At 38.4% G+C, this 21,612-nt stretch overlaps 1 protein-coding gene across 10 annotated transcripts in view; it reads right to left on the reverse strand.

Annotated features, from left to right (window-relative positions):
• DST (dystonin) overlaps nt 1-21,612 on the reverse strand; it is a 273,488-nt gene that overhangs the window by 49,911 nt on the left and 201,965 nt on the right. For all 10 annotated transcript variants that reach the window (XM_041477345.1, XM_041477347.1, XM_041477354.1 and 7 more), the window contains 11 exons: nt 15,137-15,298; nt 13,958-14,128; nt 12,533-12,699; nt 10,212-10,371; nt 9,649-9,975; nt 9,390-9,474; nt 7,990-8,231; nt 6,838-7,044; nt 3,223-3,342; nt 2,932-3,039; nt 945-1,163 (listed from right to left, as the gene is read on the reverse strand). In XM_041477345.1, the coding sequence (XP_041333279.1) occupies nt 945-1,163; nt 2,932-3,039; nt 3,223-3,342; nt 6,838-7,044; nt 7,990-8,231; nt 9,390-9,474; nt 9,649-9,975; nt 10,212-10,371; nt 12,533-12,699; nt 13,958-14,128; nt 15,137-15,298 (1,968 nt within the window). The remainder of the gene's footprint in view (nt 1-944; nt 1,164-2,931; nt 3,040-3,222; nt 3,343-6,837; nt 7,045-7,989; nt 8,232-9,389; nt 9,475-9,648; nt 9,976-10,211; nt 10,372-12,532; nt 12,700-13,957; nt 14,129-15,136; nt 15,299-21,612) is intronic.

The following is a 21,612-nucleotide window of genomic DNA, read 5'->3' on the forward strand; positions in this document are numbered from 1 at the left end:
CCTTGTGTTTACCAGTACATAAGAGTGGCACATTTCATTAGCTGGTCTCAAAGTAAACACGACTTTGAAGCCAGGGTTCATGCTATCTAACTTGAGTCACTTAATAGAGGCAGCTGAAATAAAAAAAACACTAGTTACTCCATGCTTAGCAGGGAGAAACAGGTAACTCCAGTGGCTGTGCAGGTTTTGCATCTGCCAAAACATGCAGGTTTTTAACCTCAGTGGGATGCATCTGGTTCCATGTGATACTAGCAGTCACCTATGAAACACCTCAATTTTTATCCAAACTGATTATATATCCATACAGTGGCCAGTCTACAACATGGTCATCTCTATTTTGTGATGCTATGATAAACAATTATTTATTTTAATTATTGCATAACAAACATTCTTGACATGATAAATTACTACGGGATTGGTAGCCAAGCAATCAATCATTGGCCCTCTAATTGTTCATCTTCCTTACTCAGCTAAGTTTATTTCAATGTTACCAATAAAACAAAAGCTAAATCTTTTGTGCATACATAAGATCAGCATATGTCCGTATCTGTGTACAGACTGTACCCCTCTTTTGTTTCTGGCTCCAACACCCCATATCTGTTCTTTCGGTTTCTGCTTTGGTTTCTTCCAATACTGACATTAATGAGCAACTTTAAATATACTTCTTAACTAATAACTTTTATGTGTTCAGTTCTCTCAGTCCATTGGCAATTCAGCCCTTTTTTATGCTTACAGATCAGTTGCTGCCTTCCCCAGAGACTCTTGCTTACATGCACAGTTTGATAAACAGAAGAGATGACTGAAAATGTACATACTCTGCATCATTGTTTCATTTTTTTTCCAACAGAAGAGTATCTCTTTCAGTTTTAAGAATTTTGCAGAGTACTCCAGTTATAAGCAAAATACTTCCCGGTTTTTAACACTTTCTTTTTCAAAACACTTACCCTATGTTCTTCTTGTTGTTGCTTTAATGTTTCATATTCAAGGGCTGGTGCAGGAAGCTGAGAGATGATCATCTCTGTTTCAGTTAACCATGGCCAAAGCTCTTCATAAGTCTCCCAGAACTGGTTAACTAGGGACTGAGCCCGTTCCAGCTGGAGGTTTCTCTCTGAGTTCATCTGACAGACTTGATCATATTTCTGTAAGAGGCTTTCAATTTTTTTCTGCAAAATAATATTAATTTTTAAAAAGTATGTTTTCCCATGTGTCTCTTACCTTTATTTCCGAACATTCTTTGATAATTTTAGCATCAATTCACAGTGAATAAAATTTCAATTTTGATGTTTCTACAGTATCACTGTTTAAGGCGGACAATATCAACAATGAAGGAGACCAGAATTTGACAGAATACTTGCAAAATAATTACAATATATTGAACAATACTGATTCACACTTTATCATTATTATAATATTATTATATTTATATGAACACTATTCATAGAGCTTCTAAGTCAAGCTGCAAAGAATTTGACCACAGATCTTAGCCCAATTTCCTTACTGCAGACACTTATCTTCAGTGACACTTGGCAGAAACTAAGTTTTCCACAGAATTTCTGATTCAAAGCAAGAGGGAAAATACACAAAATCTGTTGGGATGTTTAGTTTTGTTTGGTGTTTATTTTGGTGGGGTTTTCTTTTCCACTCTGGCAAGATAATAGGATGTACTGTTGCAACTGTCATTTTCAAACTTGCAACAGAAACCACAAAACACTATTTTCCTGGTTAGCCTACTTTACTTAATGAGAATGTATTGCCATCAATAATATAGATAATAGTGATAGAAATATAAGGCTTATACATTACTAATTTAATGTATTTGGGCATGTAATAATAAATGAAAGTATCAACTAGCTATACTAGCTACATTTTTCCTGTGGAAAACTGCCCATGTTATCATGTTTATGAAATATTATATGTGACAATGCACATAAATCCTAGCCTTGGAAAAACTACATATAAGCAAGATATTGAATATGAACTTTTTTTTTTTCCCTTTGGCAGAACAAGCTATCCTTTCATTTGTTATGTCTTGCATGTAAATTAAGTATAGAGATGCTATCCAGAGGACAGAACACAACCTTAACACACAGATACACAGTACTTAAATAAAAATATTTAGTAGAGACTCACACAAAATTGCTCTGCCTTATGACTACAGTTTCATTGCAGAACACCCCATCTATTTTAAATTCACTTAAGAGCAAATCAAATTTATTCAGAGATCCTGCAGCAGAACACAATTACTGAAGCATTGTTTTTCATGGATTGGAAGGACTGAATTCACACAACATATCCAGCCCCACCATAATTTAGCAAAAAAAATCCCGACCCCACAACTAATCCTTCCTAAATGCCAAAATGAAAAATCGTTCTCTACATGTTTGCAGCCCTGACATTGGGTCCTCTTTGTATGTGTGTAATAAACAGTCATAAGAATGCCTTTCATGGGCTGTGACAGGATGGAATAATCTTGGCAAGCAAGGTCTACATGGAAATCAGCAGAAATGAAAGTAAAGACTCACACTGAGGTGCAGAGCCACTGAATCTGGCACAGAAATGCTCATGCCCAGAGCATCACTGACCCAAAAGAACTCGGAACATAAACTGCCAGATTCCACACAACAACCCAGATGAGTAACACCTCCTTACTCAATTATCTAACTAAAATACTAGTTACTATGGATGAAGATGATAAATGGGGCTCCAAATTAGTGTCAGTCAAAGAAGCAAGTACACAGCGTTTGTTCTCTTAACATCCTGAAGGAAGGAAAGTTATACACAAGAGCGTTTCCTCTAGCATTATAATCCTCAGACAGGAAGTGACTGTAATTAATGCTTTTCCATTAGGATTTTAAAAGACACTATAGGAATCCTTCTACTTGTACATTTTCTGCATATCTACCACTGTAGCTGCAATTTAAGGAACTTTACCTTCATCATCTGTTTCTCTTCTTCAGTGCATGTTTTCATAATCTTATCCCCAGACTTAACAAGTTCATCTATAGTATCTTTGTGCCTTAAAATCTCCATAGTAAAAGCCTTGAAACACAATAAAAGTTGGTTAGAATAGTAATTTTTAAAAAAAAGTATTTGGAGCAAAAGCTAGTTTTGAAATGCATTTATTATGATTGGATTGAAAATTAAATAATGCCAGTACATTTTCTAGATGGAGAGTGTGCTGGCCAATAATTAACATGACAGTTGGAAATGCATTTCTTTTACCTTTTGAACTTGCAGCTGAGCAGTGGTCTGGTCTTGCTCAAGCCTAATATCACCCAGAGACATCAGTTTCTTTTCTGTTTCTGCAATCCAGGCAAATTCAGCATCAGCTGCTTGATCAAACTAAATGATGGAAACAAGAATTAGTTCAGCAGTTCTACAGACATGAAATTAGAATAACAGTTTCAAAAATTTTAAAGAAGTTTAAACAGCATCTTTTTGAATTTTTACAAAGATAGCTGCTAAATTTCCATTTAAGAGTTTTATATAAATGAAATAAAATGCCCAAAAAGGTTCTGAGGGATTGTGAAACAAGCAGCTTAATTCATAAGCATGACAAAGCAACAGAAGCAAATACTTTTTTTCCAAAGCCTACAGCTCTCTAACGGTCATAAGAAAATAAAAAAGGATGATAATCTCAGAGTTTTAACTAGACTGCTTGTTTTCATTTTATTCTACTTTTGCATGTCTTTTTCATCTCTGTGTTTATTATTACTGCTAGTGTTATGTTACAATTATCCTGAGACACAGTTTTTTGATGTTACCCTATTAATCGGAAGAGCTGCTTTGGTATTAAATGATCAAGGCAAAACAATCACAATTCAGCTAAGTTAGCGCAAAAAGCTCACCGAATTTAGAGAAGACAGGATTTCATCTAAATCTAGGCCTCAGATTAAATGCACAAGTTTTTTTTTTGAGCACTTGGATACAGCCAGTCCTTTTCCTCCTGACTTTTAGATTAACTTCTGACTACAATAGTCAACATTTAAGTATTTCAGAAATTTCCTAAAAGCACTAATATAACGAAAGGAGTTTCTTACTGATTTGCAAAGAAAAGCATGAAAATAAGAATGTGGGGATCTAAGTCTTCTGAAATGTGAGAGCAAATTAAAAAAAAAAAAAGAAATCATACATTCTGTCTTCAGATCAAGTTTATAGGCATGCATTTTAGCACGCACATGTTGCAGTACGCAACCAGGGCAGCTTTGAGCCTAAGCCATTGAGAAATATTACCTGGGATGAACAGGATGCACATTTTAGAAACTACTAAGAATTCATTCAGTGAATTTGTTAAAACTCTACCCCCTCTCCAAAATTATCTGAGCCTTAATATAGCCCTGAGTTATTGTGAAAGTCAGGATGTTTTAGGTCAGAACCTGCTACTTGTGTTGTTGATGCCCACACTTTCCTCAGAAATCTTCTAAACACTCTCAGTCCCACTTGTCTTTAAAATATGCTGATCTGTGCCTTTGTGGCTGTAGTCCATACCAGCCCTGCTCTTTAATATCTCTGGAATTCACTTTAGTCACTAACACAGACTTGTCTTAGCGGTTAATCATGAGTCCCACAAAATGAAAGAAACAGTTCTGAGATTTCATTCTTTATGAGTCAATCTTTTTTGGCCTTCACAATCCATTTGTTATGTGAAAGAGCAGAACATTCTTTTTCACCATATGTCATTTCTCATTTAAAGTAACAGAAAGTAAGACTTGTCCTAAATATTGTGACATCCTACTATTAAGGTATGTTCTGAAATAATCAGTACTGTAAACATTAGCATGAAGTACATGCACCAGTGCTAGTCCTTGCTTTAGAAACTACAGTTCACGATCAAGGTTTTCAGAAGTTCATCTATTTACGAATGAAAGGGTGAAGATAACTTCAGATGTCCTAGATGTACAAACTAACTGCAGTGTGACTTCCTGATACCAAATATTCATGGGTATGTAAATAATATTGAGGAAATATTTAATGGAAAAACCGAAATTAAGGCATGGCACTGAAACTTCTACGTTAAATTGCACTGAGGAAGAGAAGAACTCTAAACTCAATTTGCTGAAGGTATAGGATTTTCAATTTGTAATGCTTAAAAACAACATTAAGGAATAAAAAGCATAAAAATTGGCTCTCTCTGAATCCAAAATTTGAAATGTTTTCTTTCCATTATACATGGCAGTTACTTATGAGCCCTCAGCTACACTTGGAGTCACTATAAAATCGCCTATTTAATCCCCATCCAGTTTAACCAAGCATAGCTCATTGTGGTACATTTTCTTCTGATCAGGAATGATTGAATTCTGAATATGATGATGCTGTGATTTTCTCCATGAATGCTTTCTAAAGCACTCTCTATGGCTGCTTTAGAGTGAAGAACAGGTAGAATATGACCTTGTGTTTCCACACAGGACTCCTTCTCTAGAGGACTCCAACAAGGCCTTCAGTCTTGAGAAATGAAGACTAAACCATGCAGCTGAATTTACCTCTATTATCAGTCTGGGACCATTTTGCCCAGGTAGTTAAAAACCCTGGGCATTGCATTTGTCTATTATTTTTCCAGCTTCCATTCATATGAGCTATTCTGCCTAATCATCTGTGTTTCTTGCTGCATTCCTCACCTTGGTCCAAGAACATCTGACACAAAACACACACTTACTCCTACCAAAGCCTTGTATTCTCAGCAGCTTTGTCCTCCAGCCAAAACTTAATAGTATAGGCACTTCAACAAATTGCCACAGGGCAAACTGAAAGAGCACTGGCTTCTCCAAAAATGTTTTTTATTCTGCACAGCTAAATGGAAAGTATCTTATCCTTTACTGGAAGCACATTAAGCCACCCAAAACTTATCACAGGATATGGTGTACAGGCGTTTATTGCAATGATGTCTGAAGTGGAGGTTGGGGTATACAGGATGAGAGTGCAATGTGTCCTTGCAACATTAGCTAGTGCAATAGCACCTCTGGACTTTTCACGTCTGGATCTAAAACTGCTCGTGCTAGAGGATGAAACATACTCATAGAATTCAAAAAATCTGGAGGAGAGCCAATATATAATCTCCTATCTCACCTTATCACTCACTAAAAAAAAACAAAATAAAAATCACCCTTCATTTTTGACGATTAGGTTAATGAGACAAGAAAATATTAATTAGCAAACCCCTTTAATGCCTGAACTAGAAAACTGTGTTTCCACAATGCATTTATAAACTGACTTAAATATGAGACTACTTAGTGACAAAATTACAGCCCAGTTCTCAAAGTATATCCCCATATAATTCTGTGCATGTATAGAAACCTCCACATATTAAATAACTCAGGTTTTGCACTCCAAGAAAAAAAGCATTGTGGATATTAATAAAAGTGTTCTTTAAATCCTCCACTACAGCCTGAACAAGGTCATCCAGCTTTCAGTGGTCTAATGTGCAGAGGAGCTAGACAATCAGCAGATGCTGAAAGGTATGGCCAACCTAGCAATATCAGTGTCACCTCCAGAAAAGGCAGCTCAGTATCTTGGCCCATATTTTACCTAACACAGCATGATGTACAGAAGATGTGGGCCATTCAGTTCTTAAGCAAACCCCGACTTAAGGAGCCACAGATTACAAACAGCAATTTTAACTAAGATATTGTTGCTTGCTTCAACAAAAGGGGAGACAACGAAAACAGAGTACAGATTAACAGATTTCTGGCATTCATATTTTAACACTGGAGCCCCATTTCATTCAAATGGGCCTTTTGCAGCTCAAGCATAACAAACTTTTGGCAACATCATTACAGGACAGCTTTTGTTCAAGAACACATGTCCAGAGAATGTTACTGTCCAAAGAAGAGTTTTCAGTACCTGCTGGGACCTCAGGAAGGCAGCATCGATCTCATCCACCTTCTGAGAGATCGTGTCACTCACTAATCTGTAACGTTCGTTGTCCTCTGTTATCATCTTGTCCAGCCCCTCTCTGGCCCTCCATGGCACCAGCTCCAGGAAGGCACTGCCAACTTCATTCAGAGTGTCCACTAAGCCTTTGTTGTTCTTTGCTTCTTTTTTCAGCTCCTGTAAAAGGCCATTTAAAACAATTAAACCATTTAAACATGGTAGTATATGAACGGAACATACAAAGTTTGCAGATTTTTCATTCTTTCAATTACTCCATTAGTCCAGAACTGAAATGCTTCCCACACAAACCAAAGGGCTAACTTAGAATATTTATTTTCAGCTAAACTGTATTACCTTTTTGATACTGTAAGCTGTTTGACAGAAAGGTAAGTGATTCTTAAGACAATTTTTTACACAATCTAACTTAAAATTTTTTCTCTATTCAGTATGACTGTCTGAAAATTTTCTAAGAATTGCTAGTACTTCGTGAAGCATCCAAAGTAAATAAAACTAATGGATGGTTGTGAACTGCAACTCCATAAGGAACTAAATCATCAGCAAATGAAACTGGCATGCAATATAGCAAAATATGATTAATTCAAATTATTTCTACAATGACTGGATTAAATTTCAAGCACACATTCACACAACAGAATGAGCTTTTACCTGTATAGAACTTCCCATCTATTAAAGAAATTTAATATTTTTTTTTAACTTCCACCCTCAAAATTTTCTATACCATGCAGCTTATACTGCATTTTTTATTTTGAAATAGATCTTGTTTAACAAAATTAGTAATATATGCTTAAAATGCTGACACTTTACAGCATTTTAGCTGTGCCACAGCTAAAGAACTAAAATAACTTTGTTTGACAGCTTATGAAGTTTCCCAGTCTTAGGTAGCTCCTCAAATAAAATGAAAATGTTGTTCTTCTCTTGTGCTAAAAATAAACCTCAGCCTAATTTCCTAAGTGATTACAACTGATGACTCTGGAAAAGAAGTTTGATTCTTAACTACTGTTACATTTAGTAATTCAAAAAATTATTTCATATCAAGCATAAATTAACACAAAACCTCACAAATCACAGAACAGCAAATAATTCACAAACTCTAAAACCTACTTTTTGTCTTTCTTGTACTTGGCTTAATTCTTCACCCTTTGGTATTTGAGTTTCATATGAGAGTAACTCCATCTCTGCTTCATCAAGCCATTTGCAGAGTTCCTCATGAGTTGAGTGCAGTTGGCCTGCAAGCTGCAGAGCCTGCTCTAAAGTCTTGGATACATCAGAACTTAATTTGGTAATATCTTTGTATCTCGCTTTAATGCCTTCCAGTTTATCTTGAACAATTACAACTTCATCACCTAAAATATCAAATGAATGTTATTTCCCATGATCACAAATATTAAAAAAAAACAAACAACAAAACCATCACAACAACAAAAACCACTAAAACCCCGAACTCCACATATTACAGAAACCTCAGTGTTTAATTTATAGAATAACCCAAACAAGGTGACAAGGCCAATCCTCAACTATTGTAAATGATCCTACCATCACTAAAACCCACAGAAGTATAAAGTTTACCTCAGTTCAGGATCAGCCCTTCTGTCTTTTTCTGCTTTACTAAACTATTACAAAGAAAGGAGTTAAATCCAATTTTAAACAGAAATGTTCTTATAAGAAAAATCCACCCTTAAATTCACAATACTTCTTACAAAGCCCAAATAAAATATAAAAGTGTTACTGAAAATGCAAAGAACAAAAAAAACTCTATGTATTACTAACTAGACTTTCAATTACAGTAGATTTTGACATCACAATTCACCCTCATTGCTGTCCATCTGAAACACAACTCAAAAGGTAAAAGAAAAACAATGCATTGAAATTTATTAGCTATAATATTAGAAATGTTCTGATTTCATCATAGAATATATGTAATGTCAAAGTTTGGAACAGAAAAGGATAATACCACCCTTCACAAACATATGTACCTCTCAAAGGGTTCAAGAACTTCATAAGTACAGGAAAATCTGGACAGATGCTGATCTATAGAGCAGACACATTGTGTGTAACTGGAATGCAACTTTTCCCACAGTATTAGCTCCCATGGCTGAAGCCTTCCCCTTTCAGTAATAGGTAGTCTAATATCTTGTTCATCTGTGGATGCCTGCAGGGAATTTACAGTGTCCACTGCCAAACAGCACTCCATTATGAGTAATGGCCATAACTCACTATTAGGAATGGAATGCAGGTTCACTAGAATAATTTTCCACTAAAAATAATAAAAGGATTCAAGGACTAAATTCTCTACAGGCAAAAAAGGCCTTTTGCTCACTTACATTAAAAGTAAAATTGGCCCCAAAACATAGCCTAGGTTGACCTCAAACCTTATTAAAATAAACAACTATGATTGCTTTAACCAGTAAATGTGAACCATATTTACAAGCTTCACTTTAATTTTCTTAAGCAAGTACAAGAAAAAAAAGTATGACAAATTGTAGTTTTATGTAAGTTCTCACCTGTTGTTTGCTTGAGAAGCTCTAAGCCATTTTGTATAGCCAAATCAACGTTTTGTTTTCTAAGAAGAATCTCTTCCTGAAGATCCTATGAATAAAGGTCATTTATGTTAGCACAGACCTAAAAAAATATATTACTTTTATTTAGAATAAGCTCACTGACATTTTAAACAAAATACATTAATGAAAATAAATGATGTATGGAGATATAAATCAAATTAAAAACAGGAATTAAATAAGAAATGAACAGAAATCAAAATACCAGTAGTTCAGAGTGCTGTTTCTCAAGCAATTCTGTGTTGCAATCTTGGACTGACAATTTGTTCAGCTTATCATGGATTTCATTCAGCCAGTTCATCAATTCAACTTCGTCCTCCCCAAAAATCTGAGCATTGCTGTAAGCTTGCTGGAGAAGTTCAGACCTGCAGTTGCTCTTCTCTTGAATTTCAATGTATCGTGCCTGAGCAGAATCTAGCTTTTCCTGCACCATATCTTTATCTTCCCTGGAGCTCATAGTCTTTAGAGACTGACCAGTGCTAATGGCCTGATGTAAACTCTTATTGTGAGCTAGGACATCATCTTCTAGGGCCTATATTTTATTTTCAATAATGAAGAATAATGGAAAAGAAAATCAGAAAAACGTAAAATAAATTTAAGTGCAATTCAACAAAAAAGGACATACTGCCAACATAAATGTGTAAAACTTAAATTATAAGGGAAAAAAATGAAACAGTATGGTAAAATGAGTACAGTGCAACAGCTTTGCCAGCTTTACAGAAGCATCTAAAAAGAATGACCAAAGCAAGTGAGTAGTTTGTATCTTACTTTATGCTGAGAAATCTGCTGCTGCAGTTTGGAGGCCTGTGTTCCAATGGGTTCTGCGTTTGCAAGCCTCTTCTCTGTGGCTGTCAGCCACTCCACCAGTGGCTCCAGAGCTTCATGGAACTGCTGCGCGACCACCGCGATGCCTTCCAGCTGACGGTTCCTATCAATGCACCCAGGGAATGGTTATCTTTTGTGATGAAGTGAGTGTCAAACAGTTTTAATAAAGAAAAAAATTCCTTGAATCCTTTGAAAAACACTCCAGAAATAATTCAATCTCATTGTAGGAGCCAGTCACCAAATAAACGGACATATAGCCATGATACTTAGTGAAAAGTAAGGTAAAGTAAAAATCAAATAAAATTAAATCCAAACAAACACCTCCCAGGCATTTGGCTAATATACCAGTTTTGAAAATAAAAGTAGTACCACTTTATTCATATACTTTTTGCTAAAAATAATCTAGCATTCAATTCAGTAAAACATTGCTTTATACTCAGTTAAGATAGTTCTGAAGCTTCCAGCTGTCTTAAAGCATAAAGTTACATTCCCTTGACTATTATACATGTTTTAAAGTTAGGCAAAGGCTTTACTGAACCAGAACATACTGCCATGCTTCCTCAGTGTTGTAAAATATCTTTAAACATTTTTTCAATGATGACAACAGACTTATTTTGTTCTAAATTTGCCTCTCTTTTCTTTGATAAAAGCTCTCAATGAAGTTAGTGAGACAACATTAATAAAGCACAGAGACTTGACCTCCAAAACAGAAAAGCAGTAACTAAAACATTTCTGGTTCAGATTATTACACGTCAGAAAAGATTCTTGATTACAACAAAGTCTTCTCTACAAGCAGTGCTGAACAAATGTCATTCAAGCAGACTTTTAGGAGAGATTTGTTCTACATGAAAACATCACAATAATGTTTTTCAAATGAGGATCTTGTTCCAGATAAAAGCTGCATTTATATGTGTTTTCCAAGGCTTATAAACAAGGTAAACTTGACATACTTAGCCATGGAACACTGTGAGGCACTCTACATAGTTTTGAAAGTCACTCTCAAATTCCTTCTTCATTTCTAGAGACCAGCCAAAGAACAATGGAGACAAGCTTGCAGCTAATGATGGCTTGGAAAAAGCTGCAATTTTATTTGTAATTAGATATCACCAGACTGGGAGGATATTATTAAATTAAACATTAACATCTACCCTAGCTAATGAGTCAGATTCCTTCAATAAAAAAGAAAAAAAAAAAAGGAAATAATGATCTATTAGTGGCTGACTAATTAAATAATCCTATTATTAGTATGAGGTAACAAAACAGGTTCAGCTAAAGAGAGGCTACCACAAGGAATAGGAGGCAGCAGAAGGGAGGTGAGTTCAATGCTACTCTAAGTCCCAACACAACCATTTGTTCTTCACTGTAAAGCTTCACTGTGCACTTTAAACTTTTCTTTAACTTCCCAAGTCCTCTCTTACTCTCAATTACAGGCCTTTTTCCAAGCTGTCTCAGGCAATCTTCTCTCTACTCTGAAAAAGACTGTCCTTCTCAAATCCCCACCCAGAAAACATGTTCAGTAACCCTTTCAACATAGATTTCTTCAAAGACACTTTCCAGTTCATAACTTTACATTGACAACAACTCATAAATGTAAGTCTGTGTTTATACAGATACTGTGTGCATGGATTTGGTTGGATTTTTTCCAACTGGAACTTGAAGTGGATCTCAATGTCTTTTAAGAGACAGGGTTTTCTGTGTGGCTAGAATATATAGATCTATATACTTTAAAGTCCTTTTTTTTCTTGAAAACTAAGGGAGCTCAGCACCTTGCATGCATCTCCAACTGACATTATGATGACCTCTGAGTTACACAAACTAATTATATTGATGATATTAAAAAAAAAAAAAGTAAAGAATTGAGTGCCCCTTCTTTGTAGCAATTCAGGACTTTGAAGTTCCAACTTCATTATTATTTGTTAGGTGTAAATTTTGCACTTGATTCTATTGCAAAACAGGTTCTTGCCTCAAATCACCTGCATTCTAATTAATTAACAGAGATAAAATATTCAGAAGACACATATGTAGTTAATTCTAACAGATTATCACATTAGACTAAACATTTTTTAAAGAGCTTTTGGTCTATTCAGGTCACTTTTCTCCACTTTTCCCTCAGAGGACCCTTTATATCAACATCAAGACACAAAGACATAACGCAATCAAAAGCATGGTGGTACTTTACAGTATAGAGTTCCACATGCTGCTTCTAAACATCCATCACATGCTCTGTCTACTTTTCTTCAAACCCATGAAAGAATTTCAAGTACCTTGTTTCGGCTTTACTGAGCAAGGCATCCCATCGACTGTCCAGGAAACTCAGCTGTTTCAAGATTTTCACTCTATCAGCAGGCTCTGCTGACTCCGCAATTTTCTCCCCCTCGCGCTTGATTGCCTCAACAGTCGGCTTGCGGTCATCCAGCAGCCTCTGCAGAAGCTGCAGAGAGAGCAATCCAGCACCAGGTTATTAAGAAATATTGCAATAATGCAAATATAACAACAGCAAACTTCTTGAAAAGCCCTTAAAATAATAAAAACCCCCAAAACCTAAACCACAATGCCTATATTGCGATAAAAATGTGAACAAAGCGACACACATAGCACACACATCAACCTCTTCCCTGACCAACACAGGCTCATTTTAGTTTCTCAGTTATTTTCCTAAGAACACCAAAGCTTCATGAAGCCCAAACAACAACCCTGGTTTCTCTGAGGTAAGGATGTGTGGCAGCCCAAAAAGTGAACACACAGAGCACAAAGTTCTACATAACACCCTTGAGAGAATCCAGCTATTTAGAATTAAGTTACTTTTTATAGGAACATTTATGGGGAAACTGCATGCCCTGCCAGATTTGGCATTATGGAGGTAATTCAGACACATAGAGAGATGGGAAAAAGGATACTAAAACTATTGTATAATCGGCTCATCACTTATATGAGATACAATTGAGTTCACCAATCTAGGGTAGTACACTAACTCTGTGAAGAAAAAAATGTGCCTCTGCAATCCTCCCTTCCTCCATTCCCTAGATGCCTTTGGTAACATTAACATTTTCCCACCACAGATATCCCAGGACAACAACCTGTACTAGCCATAACGTTATATTAAATCCTTGGGTAGCAGTGGGCCACACAGTCCAACTGCATGAATTGTAGGTTTTATCAGCTACATTATCACTCTTTTTTCTATAACCACTATCAAAACATGCCAAAGTTTATGACACTGATAGAATTTCTACATTAGCACAGGCCACTTCCCAATGGGATTCCAATTAATTACCAACAATGATCACATGAAGATCAAGAGCCAAGGTTTTAAGTCTGTAATCTGCAATCTTATCTTGGTAGTACTAGAGTGAAAATCTACTAGGTTTTACTTCCTACCTTTCAAATGGCCAAATACTGGATTTTATGCTTTCTCTTTTGCCAATGGATCTTTAACATCCTTTCCAGATAATGTTAATAAACAAGAGCTCAGATTGCACAGTATCACTCTGTCTTATATCCAAGAAGATGAGCACTCCTCCCAGTCCTGGACAATGTCTTGAGTTTTGAACAGATGGCTCCTTTAAACACCTCAGCACACCCCAGTGTAATATAATACACTTGAATAGATATTATGCTTTGCCAAAGACTGGGAATTTATTCTCATTGATCCAGTGGAAGGAGAGAGATTCTGAAACCATTTCACTTACCTTCTGTTCTTGTATTTGGGCCTTGACAACTTTGAATTCAGCAGATGGTGGTTTCTGATTAGCCACAAGATCTTCTGTATCAATGAGCCAGCTAAGCAGAGACTCAAGGGCATCCTGAAATCTCCCACAGTGGAGGAGGGCTTCCTGCAATTGTGCAGCACGCTGGGCAACCTGAAAAACAGTAGAGGATCTCACCTATTTTTTATTTATGAGAAATAATTTGTCAAAATCTGTAGAACATTGTCAATATCACTAATAAATACTCTTGTTTTTGTAACTATTCATAACAGCACTATGTCACAATTCAGCATGAATCTGGATTCATGAATTGGAGTTGGAGACATCCAATGAAAATAACAGACTGACTCCCAGTAAATCAGTCTGCTCTAGTAATTCCTTACAAGTTACTCAAGCTTTATATAGTTACAATACTATGAAATATACTGATGGGATGTTTGCATTTCGAATAGTCTTTATTTTCCTTACAGAAAGAATGAGCCAAGATTTCAAAGTAACAGCTCTTAATAAGGCCCAGTAATGCCATCAATGAGAAATAAAAATAGGAAAGGAGAAGGCAAACATGTGAACCTCAGGAGTATCTGGTTCTGCTGCATCACTCTTTCAGGAAGAGAGCAGAAGAAGATGAGCACCATTTTTACTCCCCACCCTTTCCATTCTGAAAAGTACAGAAAAACAGCCAGTTTTTCCAAGCAGTGGTATTTTCTGATGTCTCAAACAATACAACCCTTAAGGTGCTGTAAAGGTAACATTCCACCAGTTACATAAAGCTGGGCTGTATCATTGCTCTGTGCAGGTACAACAGTGTACATGAGCAAATACAACGAACTGAAAAAACATGCAAGCAATGACTGAAAGTGGGACTGGATCTCCAGGGATCCCTTCCAACCCCAACCATTTCATGTTTCTGCGAGTCTTTTCTGAATAAAAATCCAGACCAGACCTAGAGAAAGTTTGGCAAAACCTTATAAATGACAGCAACACCTCTGGCTTTTAGCAATATAAATCTTATCCTTAGAATTACAAAAAAGTGATTGTGTAAAGCAAATACAGTTCATATTCTTAGTGAATATTTAATTTCCTGCATTTTGAAAGACATCAGCAAGCAAATAATCAAAAGGCAGAACACAACAAAAGCAGGATAGTATATGAGATAATAACCTTCTTATTAAGAGTCTTCCATCGGGTGTTGACATCTTCAAGGTCGTGTTCAAGGTTTTCTGTGCTGGTACTTTTAGCAGCACTCTGAATAAGGCCCTGACCCAACCAATTTACTTCCTGTTGTTTTACTTGTAAGGGTTCAATTTCTTCTTTCTGGAATACCTGCAGTTGAAACCCAAGACAGACATGAAACATGGTAACTTCTGTCATAAAATGTATATGATGGTTACATGACAGTATGCAACAAAAACGTTACTTAAAACTGGTGTCTAGAAGAAAGGAAGCCATTCCTTGTCAGGATCTTCCTAAAAAAGCATTAATAAATCTAAACAGAATAGCCTTAATCTAAACAGAGTAAATTCAGTACATCATAGAAGGGGAAATGGCATACACTTCCATGAGTAGTTTTAAATAGGAAGGAAAGGGACAGAGAAAAAGAGAGGCGGTGAAAGTTTAGGGGGTTGAAAAAAGAAAACTTCTGATTGGGGGGGTGGGGAAAGACTGGACAAACTCTTCTGTTTAATTGTCTATCTATAAAATCTAACAAAAAACGGCACAGACCAAGAGACACAAGTGGGCATTTTTTCCAAATTAGGACTAAAGCCAAAGTTTCAGGTCAAAGAAACAGTGAAGGAAGAGATATTTTAAGATCTGTTTAGGAGATTATAATGGTAACAAGTGAGGAGGAGGCACTACAGATGCTGTTGAAAGAGTATCCCGGCAGACACCCAGGAAAATGGGCTTTCATTCAAAGGACACTCTTGCTAATTGCCAAGGCTCTGACCGTGCCCAACAGCAGTTTGAGCAGTTTTGTGTTTGCTTTATTTTACTCCTGCAGGTATTTAGGTTTTTTCAGAGCCAGATTATTACCATCAGCAACAGCAATGTAAATCTCCATTTGTATTCAGCAGCATTAAGCTACACTGACACAAGTGTCAATGAGATCAGAAAATGGCCTGAAGCCCCTGAATTAATTACACAGGCCAGTGAAAAATAACCAATGAATAAACAATGCTAAAGAATGCTCAACTTTTGACCCTAAATCCTTCAATTTCTATAGCAGCATTCAGTAACAGTTTTGGTGTACACTTAGTGCATTCAAAGCAACCTTTCTCAGCATCCTGAAAAGCAGAGATCACTCTGAATGTACCAGCAACTCTCCTCTTTTGCACCAAAAACACTGTGGCAAGTGATTGCTTTTAAAGCTGCAGACCTCAGGTGGCTGAGCACACTTCCACCAGCTTGACAAGTTAATCTAGCAGCTACTGCAAATACACTAAACACGAGGGGTAAAATAAATTAAGCATCCCTAAGAGATTTGTTCCTACAGACAAAAAAAAAACCCTAAAAACTACAAGACTGTGGTTACATGAAAACTGAGAACGTGCAATGAGTTGGCTGCTTCTAGAAGGAAAATGCATGTGTTTTTCTTGACTGTAGGGTAAGGAGGAGGCAGAATAATATTTCAACACAGAATCAACAACAAATTCTTCTTTTATGTGCTATAAAGTCTCATCGTTTGAGAACAACGTCCTACCACAGAGAGGACTGATCTACATAATCCGCCCTTTAAAAATGCACACATTCTTTGTGGAGAGAAGCTTAAAATAAATTACAATTATTGCTGAGGCTAAAGTTTACCAGAACAACTTAGCAACAAAGCCTGAAGTATCTCAGATTTCAACCAGAGTGGGAAGAAAAAAATTACAGACCCGACAAACACCCTTTCCTTATTACAAAGCTTCCCTCACTCTCTTACCTCATCCACCACTCACAAAGCACTGCGAGATCCTGCGCTTGTAAAACACTACCGTAACGTCAGATCTGCTTTCTGGCACGCAAATGCAAAAGGCATCTTTCAGAAGAGGCGGCGAGCCTTTAATCTGCCTGCTTGGGAAACCACAACCATCTGATACTGTTGCTTATACCTTGATGAGTAAGGCTGCTCATGAACACATGGCCGTAGCTGCCCTTGAATGGCTTTGCCTGCGACCGCACTCAGCGCAGACAGCGAGCAGCAAGGCAGAGCACGGAGCAGGCATTCCACGTCGGGAGCAACAGGCACCAGCTGGGCAATAACAGCCCTGCTCAAAACAGCTGGAGGAACAATCACCCCCTCAGACTTTGCCCCCAGTTCATTTCCCACACTGACTATTTCACCTATTTTGGACACCCCATGTGTGGCGTGCAAATGGCACTGATCACTGCATCTACCTAATTAGTATTTTTTTTTCAAAGTTACGATTTTGCGGGATGGCAAAACTTAAAGAGTTTTAAACAAATATCTTTATGGTTACACTACAAATATTTCACAAATCTATGGATTTCTTTTCTAGTTACCTTGTTGGACAAGAGGCCATTGCAGACTGCATCCAAGGTGTCTTGGATGCCAGTAGTCCAGATATTGCCTTTATTTCTCTCTGAGAAAACACTTGTGCAGTTTACAGTACTGTCTAATTCAAGCTGTTGAACAGAAAATGCCATTTCATTTGAGCCTGTACATGCTACACTGCATTCCTCCGTATCAGATAAAATCTCATATTTTGCAAAATCCAAGTCACTAGTATTTACAGCAGCATTAGTGTAATAAAGATCTCCATGAAGAGATACATCATCCACATAATCCTCCTCTACTGTTGCGACTTGTATTTTAGCTTTTTCATGAACTTCATATGCATTTTCCACTTCATTTTTGTCAGGGGTAATACTTCTTCCATCACCTTGAAGAGGATCTTCATGTGACAGAATTTTCTCTTTGAAACTTTGTAAGTGAGAGCATTTCCCCTCCATCTCTTCCTGATCACTCTCACATGCCTGGGCATTGTTTTGTTTTACTTTTCCAGAGGATAAAATGTCATGCAAAGCCAGTCTGCAGTTTTCTTTGACAGGGAGACTCATGCTTGCAAGCAGTGGGGTTTGCTGCTCTCTGCAAATTGCTGGGATATACGGTCTGAACTGACCTACCACATGGATATCTTCTGCAGAAGACAGACTTGGTATTTGAGTTTGCTCCCCTGCTAACGGTGTATCTTGTTTATCTTCCCTTTCTGTTGGAGGGCTGCATAAACCAGAATCATCCTCTTCCGAGGTAAGAGAATTCGTACCCCATTTGCATTTGCCTAGTCTAGCTGCCTCTGACAGATCAGCAGTTTCATTGAAGGAGCTTTCACTTCTATTAGTGTAATCTGGAAAGCTGGGTGGAACAAGCATTCTCCACGATCGTCTGTGCTCCTTCTTTTCGGTGTGAGACTTCACCTTGGGTAACCCAGCTGTCCGAATTATATCGCTGTTCAGCTTAAGAGCATCAAAGATCATTTTTTCATCTAACTTGTTAGCTTCACGGCTCCGGAGCTCAAAAACACTGGAAGAAGTAAGGGCACCATTGGAGCACAAAGTACTGATGTCCAGTGTTCTGTGACTGTAGGGTAAGGTCCGGTCTGTGAAATGCCTCGAAGAGAGGCTGCCCTTGGAGCCTGAATCGATCTGTTCATTCAGCCTCACAGTGTCATAGATAGACCTCTGGGGAACATAGCAGTCTTCAATATTTAGATCTTCATCTTCTTCCCCTTTGCCAACACATGGAGGATTCTGACGTAGACAGTCTGGCCTGCTAAGTGGCTTCCCCATGTTGAAAGTATTCACGCAAGTTCACTCCGTTTTCACAGATTCAGGGCAACCATTTAAAAAACACTAGCAATCTGAAGAAATAGTAAACCTGCCCTTAGCATAAGATGCATAGTTACGAAAATATACACCATACGATATGAAGAGGCTGAGGTCATTCATAATCAGTGCATCCGTTTAAATTTGACTTTACCTGGATACGAGGTTTTCCACCCCCCAAATATAAAGTGCTTCAGTAAGAAAGTAACAGAGATGTCCCAAAGTCACAGAAAAACAAAGTATAGCAGAAACCAGCAGTAGCCAAATATGTCAAATACTCAGTGGAAAGCTTCATTTACTTTTCCAGGTCAGAATCTGTACCTGAAATCTCCCAAACAAGCCTTCAAATGAACAAGTGTTACAGAAGGCAGTACATTATCTTCTGTACATGACTGCTTAACTGTAATCCATTTATCTGGCTTGCAGGGTCCCATCTCCTTTATAAATAAAACACGGTGTGGCAGCTTAAAAAGACAGAATCCACAGTGACTTGTATGGTCCTGACCAAGGCACGGAGAAAATCCTGGGTGGTGGGGGGAAATAAGTTAAATCCAGAACAGTAAGAATAATAAAACAGCCCTTTACTTTTTTGGCAGTAGCTATAAATAACCTTGATCTGAAAGGCAGCTTATCCTCCTCTTGCAACAGGCTTGTTCGCGGTGCCTCCACAAGTTCCACAGGAAAAATCACTTTCTAGCAGCCAAGCCAACGCGTCCTTTGAGCAGACCGTCGGAAGACCAATGTTTCAGACCGATTCTCCCGATGCCATCCTAGAGAGCTCTTTAAGGCAGCTGCAGAGCCGAGCAAGCGTGGCGCGTTCCCCGAAGGCACGGCAGGTTTACATTCGGCAGGTCCCGGCTACAAGCTGCAGCTAGCGGGCTGCCCTCGCCTCCTCCTCATCTCTGAGCGCAGCTGCTGAGAGCCGAGGGAGGGAAACCCCCGCCGCGCAGCGCCGGCGCGTCCCGCCCGGCGCGGCCGCCCCGCGCCCCGGCTCGCCCGGCTGCAGCCGCCAGGAACGCCCCGCTTCGCTCTCCAGCAAACATCTGCCACCGGCCCGCCCGCGCCCGCAGCGCCGCTCGGGGGGCTCCCCTCCCTCCGGCCCTCCCCGCCGCCTCCTTATCTGCCCAGCCGCCCGCGCCTTCGCTCCTCGCTCGGTGCCGCGCAGGGGGTGGCGAGGGCAGGCGGCGCGGAGGCTCCGCCGCCCGCCCGGCGGTGACATCACTCCCGCCGCAGCCCGCTCCGGAGCGCTGGGGGAGCGGCCGACCCCGCTGCGGCCGGCTCCTTCCCGGGAGAGACTCTGGCAAGGGAGTCTCTTCACCGCGCCCGCACACCATCGCCCCGACTCGTGAAGCAGTCATTTCAATGGAGGCTTCCTTTCCAAAGTTACACCGAAACTTTACCTCTGTATTACTTAAAAAAAAAAAAAAAAAAAAAAAAAATCCCCCAAATTCACCTAGTGTTTAGATTAGGTGTTGGAATAGTCACAGATTGCTCCACCTGACATGCAAAGTTCAGTCCAGGTCAGTCTGGTCACTGGCCCTGAGGCAAGAGCCTAGGGCTGACAGGGCAGCCGCTCCTGAAGAATCCAGCTCCGCTGAAAGAAACATTAAAATATTGGGGGAAAAAAACCTAACTAAATCTCAAAGACTTTTCGTGTGGGATTTATTGGAGCCGTAAACCAGCCTATCAGGACAAAGATTCCGGTTTTGGAAATTGACATAATTTTAAATACAGTTCAACACTTTGCACCTACACTTCTAGCTCATAATCACGGAGGGGAAGGGTTGGGAGACTCACAGTAACTTGCCAACAGCACAGGAGGAGTTGCCATGACTGAGCAGCTCCACTCCAGTAGAAGTCAAACCCCTAACGACCTGAGCTGCTGGTGTGACAGCAGCCATCAGTTTTAGGGACAATTCAGACCTCAATTTAAGGACAGCATAAGGCACTCAGTGCTGAAACTTAATACAGTGCATTGACTACAATCAGCTTGAGCATTCTGCATTAAGCAGCAAGCAGGATACACTGTATGCAAGAAATACAAACATACCACACTTCATGTTTATTGATTTACTTAATAAACATTCAGCTACCTATCAAAACAGTAAGGTCATGCAAAACAAATTCTCTCTTCTTCCTCTCTGGTGAGCAGCCATATACCATTTGGATTATGCCAGATAATCCCCTCTGGATTCTCTAGCAGAGAATATACTATAATGGTAAAGATGAAAAAATAATTTTAGATACTTTTGATGAAAGGTCCTATCATCCGTGGTTATTTTTACCCAAAACAACCAAAACCAGATAGATCCCTGCTGAATTCAGAAAGTGCTGCATGATTTTGTAGGGGAAGTGTATAACTGAAATTGGTCTGTATTTGTTCAACAGCAAAATTATTTTAACAGTTTTAAAATAGCTTTACATTTTTCACTGTTTCTGCTGAAGACTTTTGTTGACAGGTAAATCACTTTCAAAACACAACTCTTAAAAAGATTTTCATACTTGCTTATATTACCTTTGCTTTTCAATACAGACCTTAACTGTAGTAAATCCCATGGAAGATTTTAGTATCTTATTCTAGGGTTTGTAAACAGCACATGGGATGTGCAACACTTAGCTCAAAAAGAAATTAAAGAGAGACTTCTGAATGTGCCTTCAACATTATTTGCCTTCAAAGCAAAAACCAGAGGACTGACACCCTCTATAGAACTAACAAGACATGTGGATGTGACATTTAGGGACATGGTTAACAGTGGACTTGGCAGTGCTCAGTTAACATTGTTCTTAATGTTCCTAAAGGTCTTTTCCAACCT

This window comes from Pyrgilauda ruficollis, unplaced genomic scaffold (assembly GCF_017590135.1).
Source record: "Pyrgilauda ruficollis isolate IOZ18807 unplaced genomic scaffold, ASM1759013v1 scaffold40, whole genome shotgun sequence".
Taxonomy (NCBI): domain Eukaryota; kingdom Metazoa; phylum Chordata; class Aves; order Passeriformes; family Passeridae; genus Pyrgilauda; species Pyrgilauda ruficollis.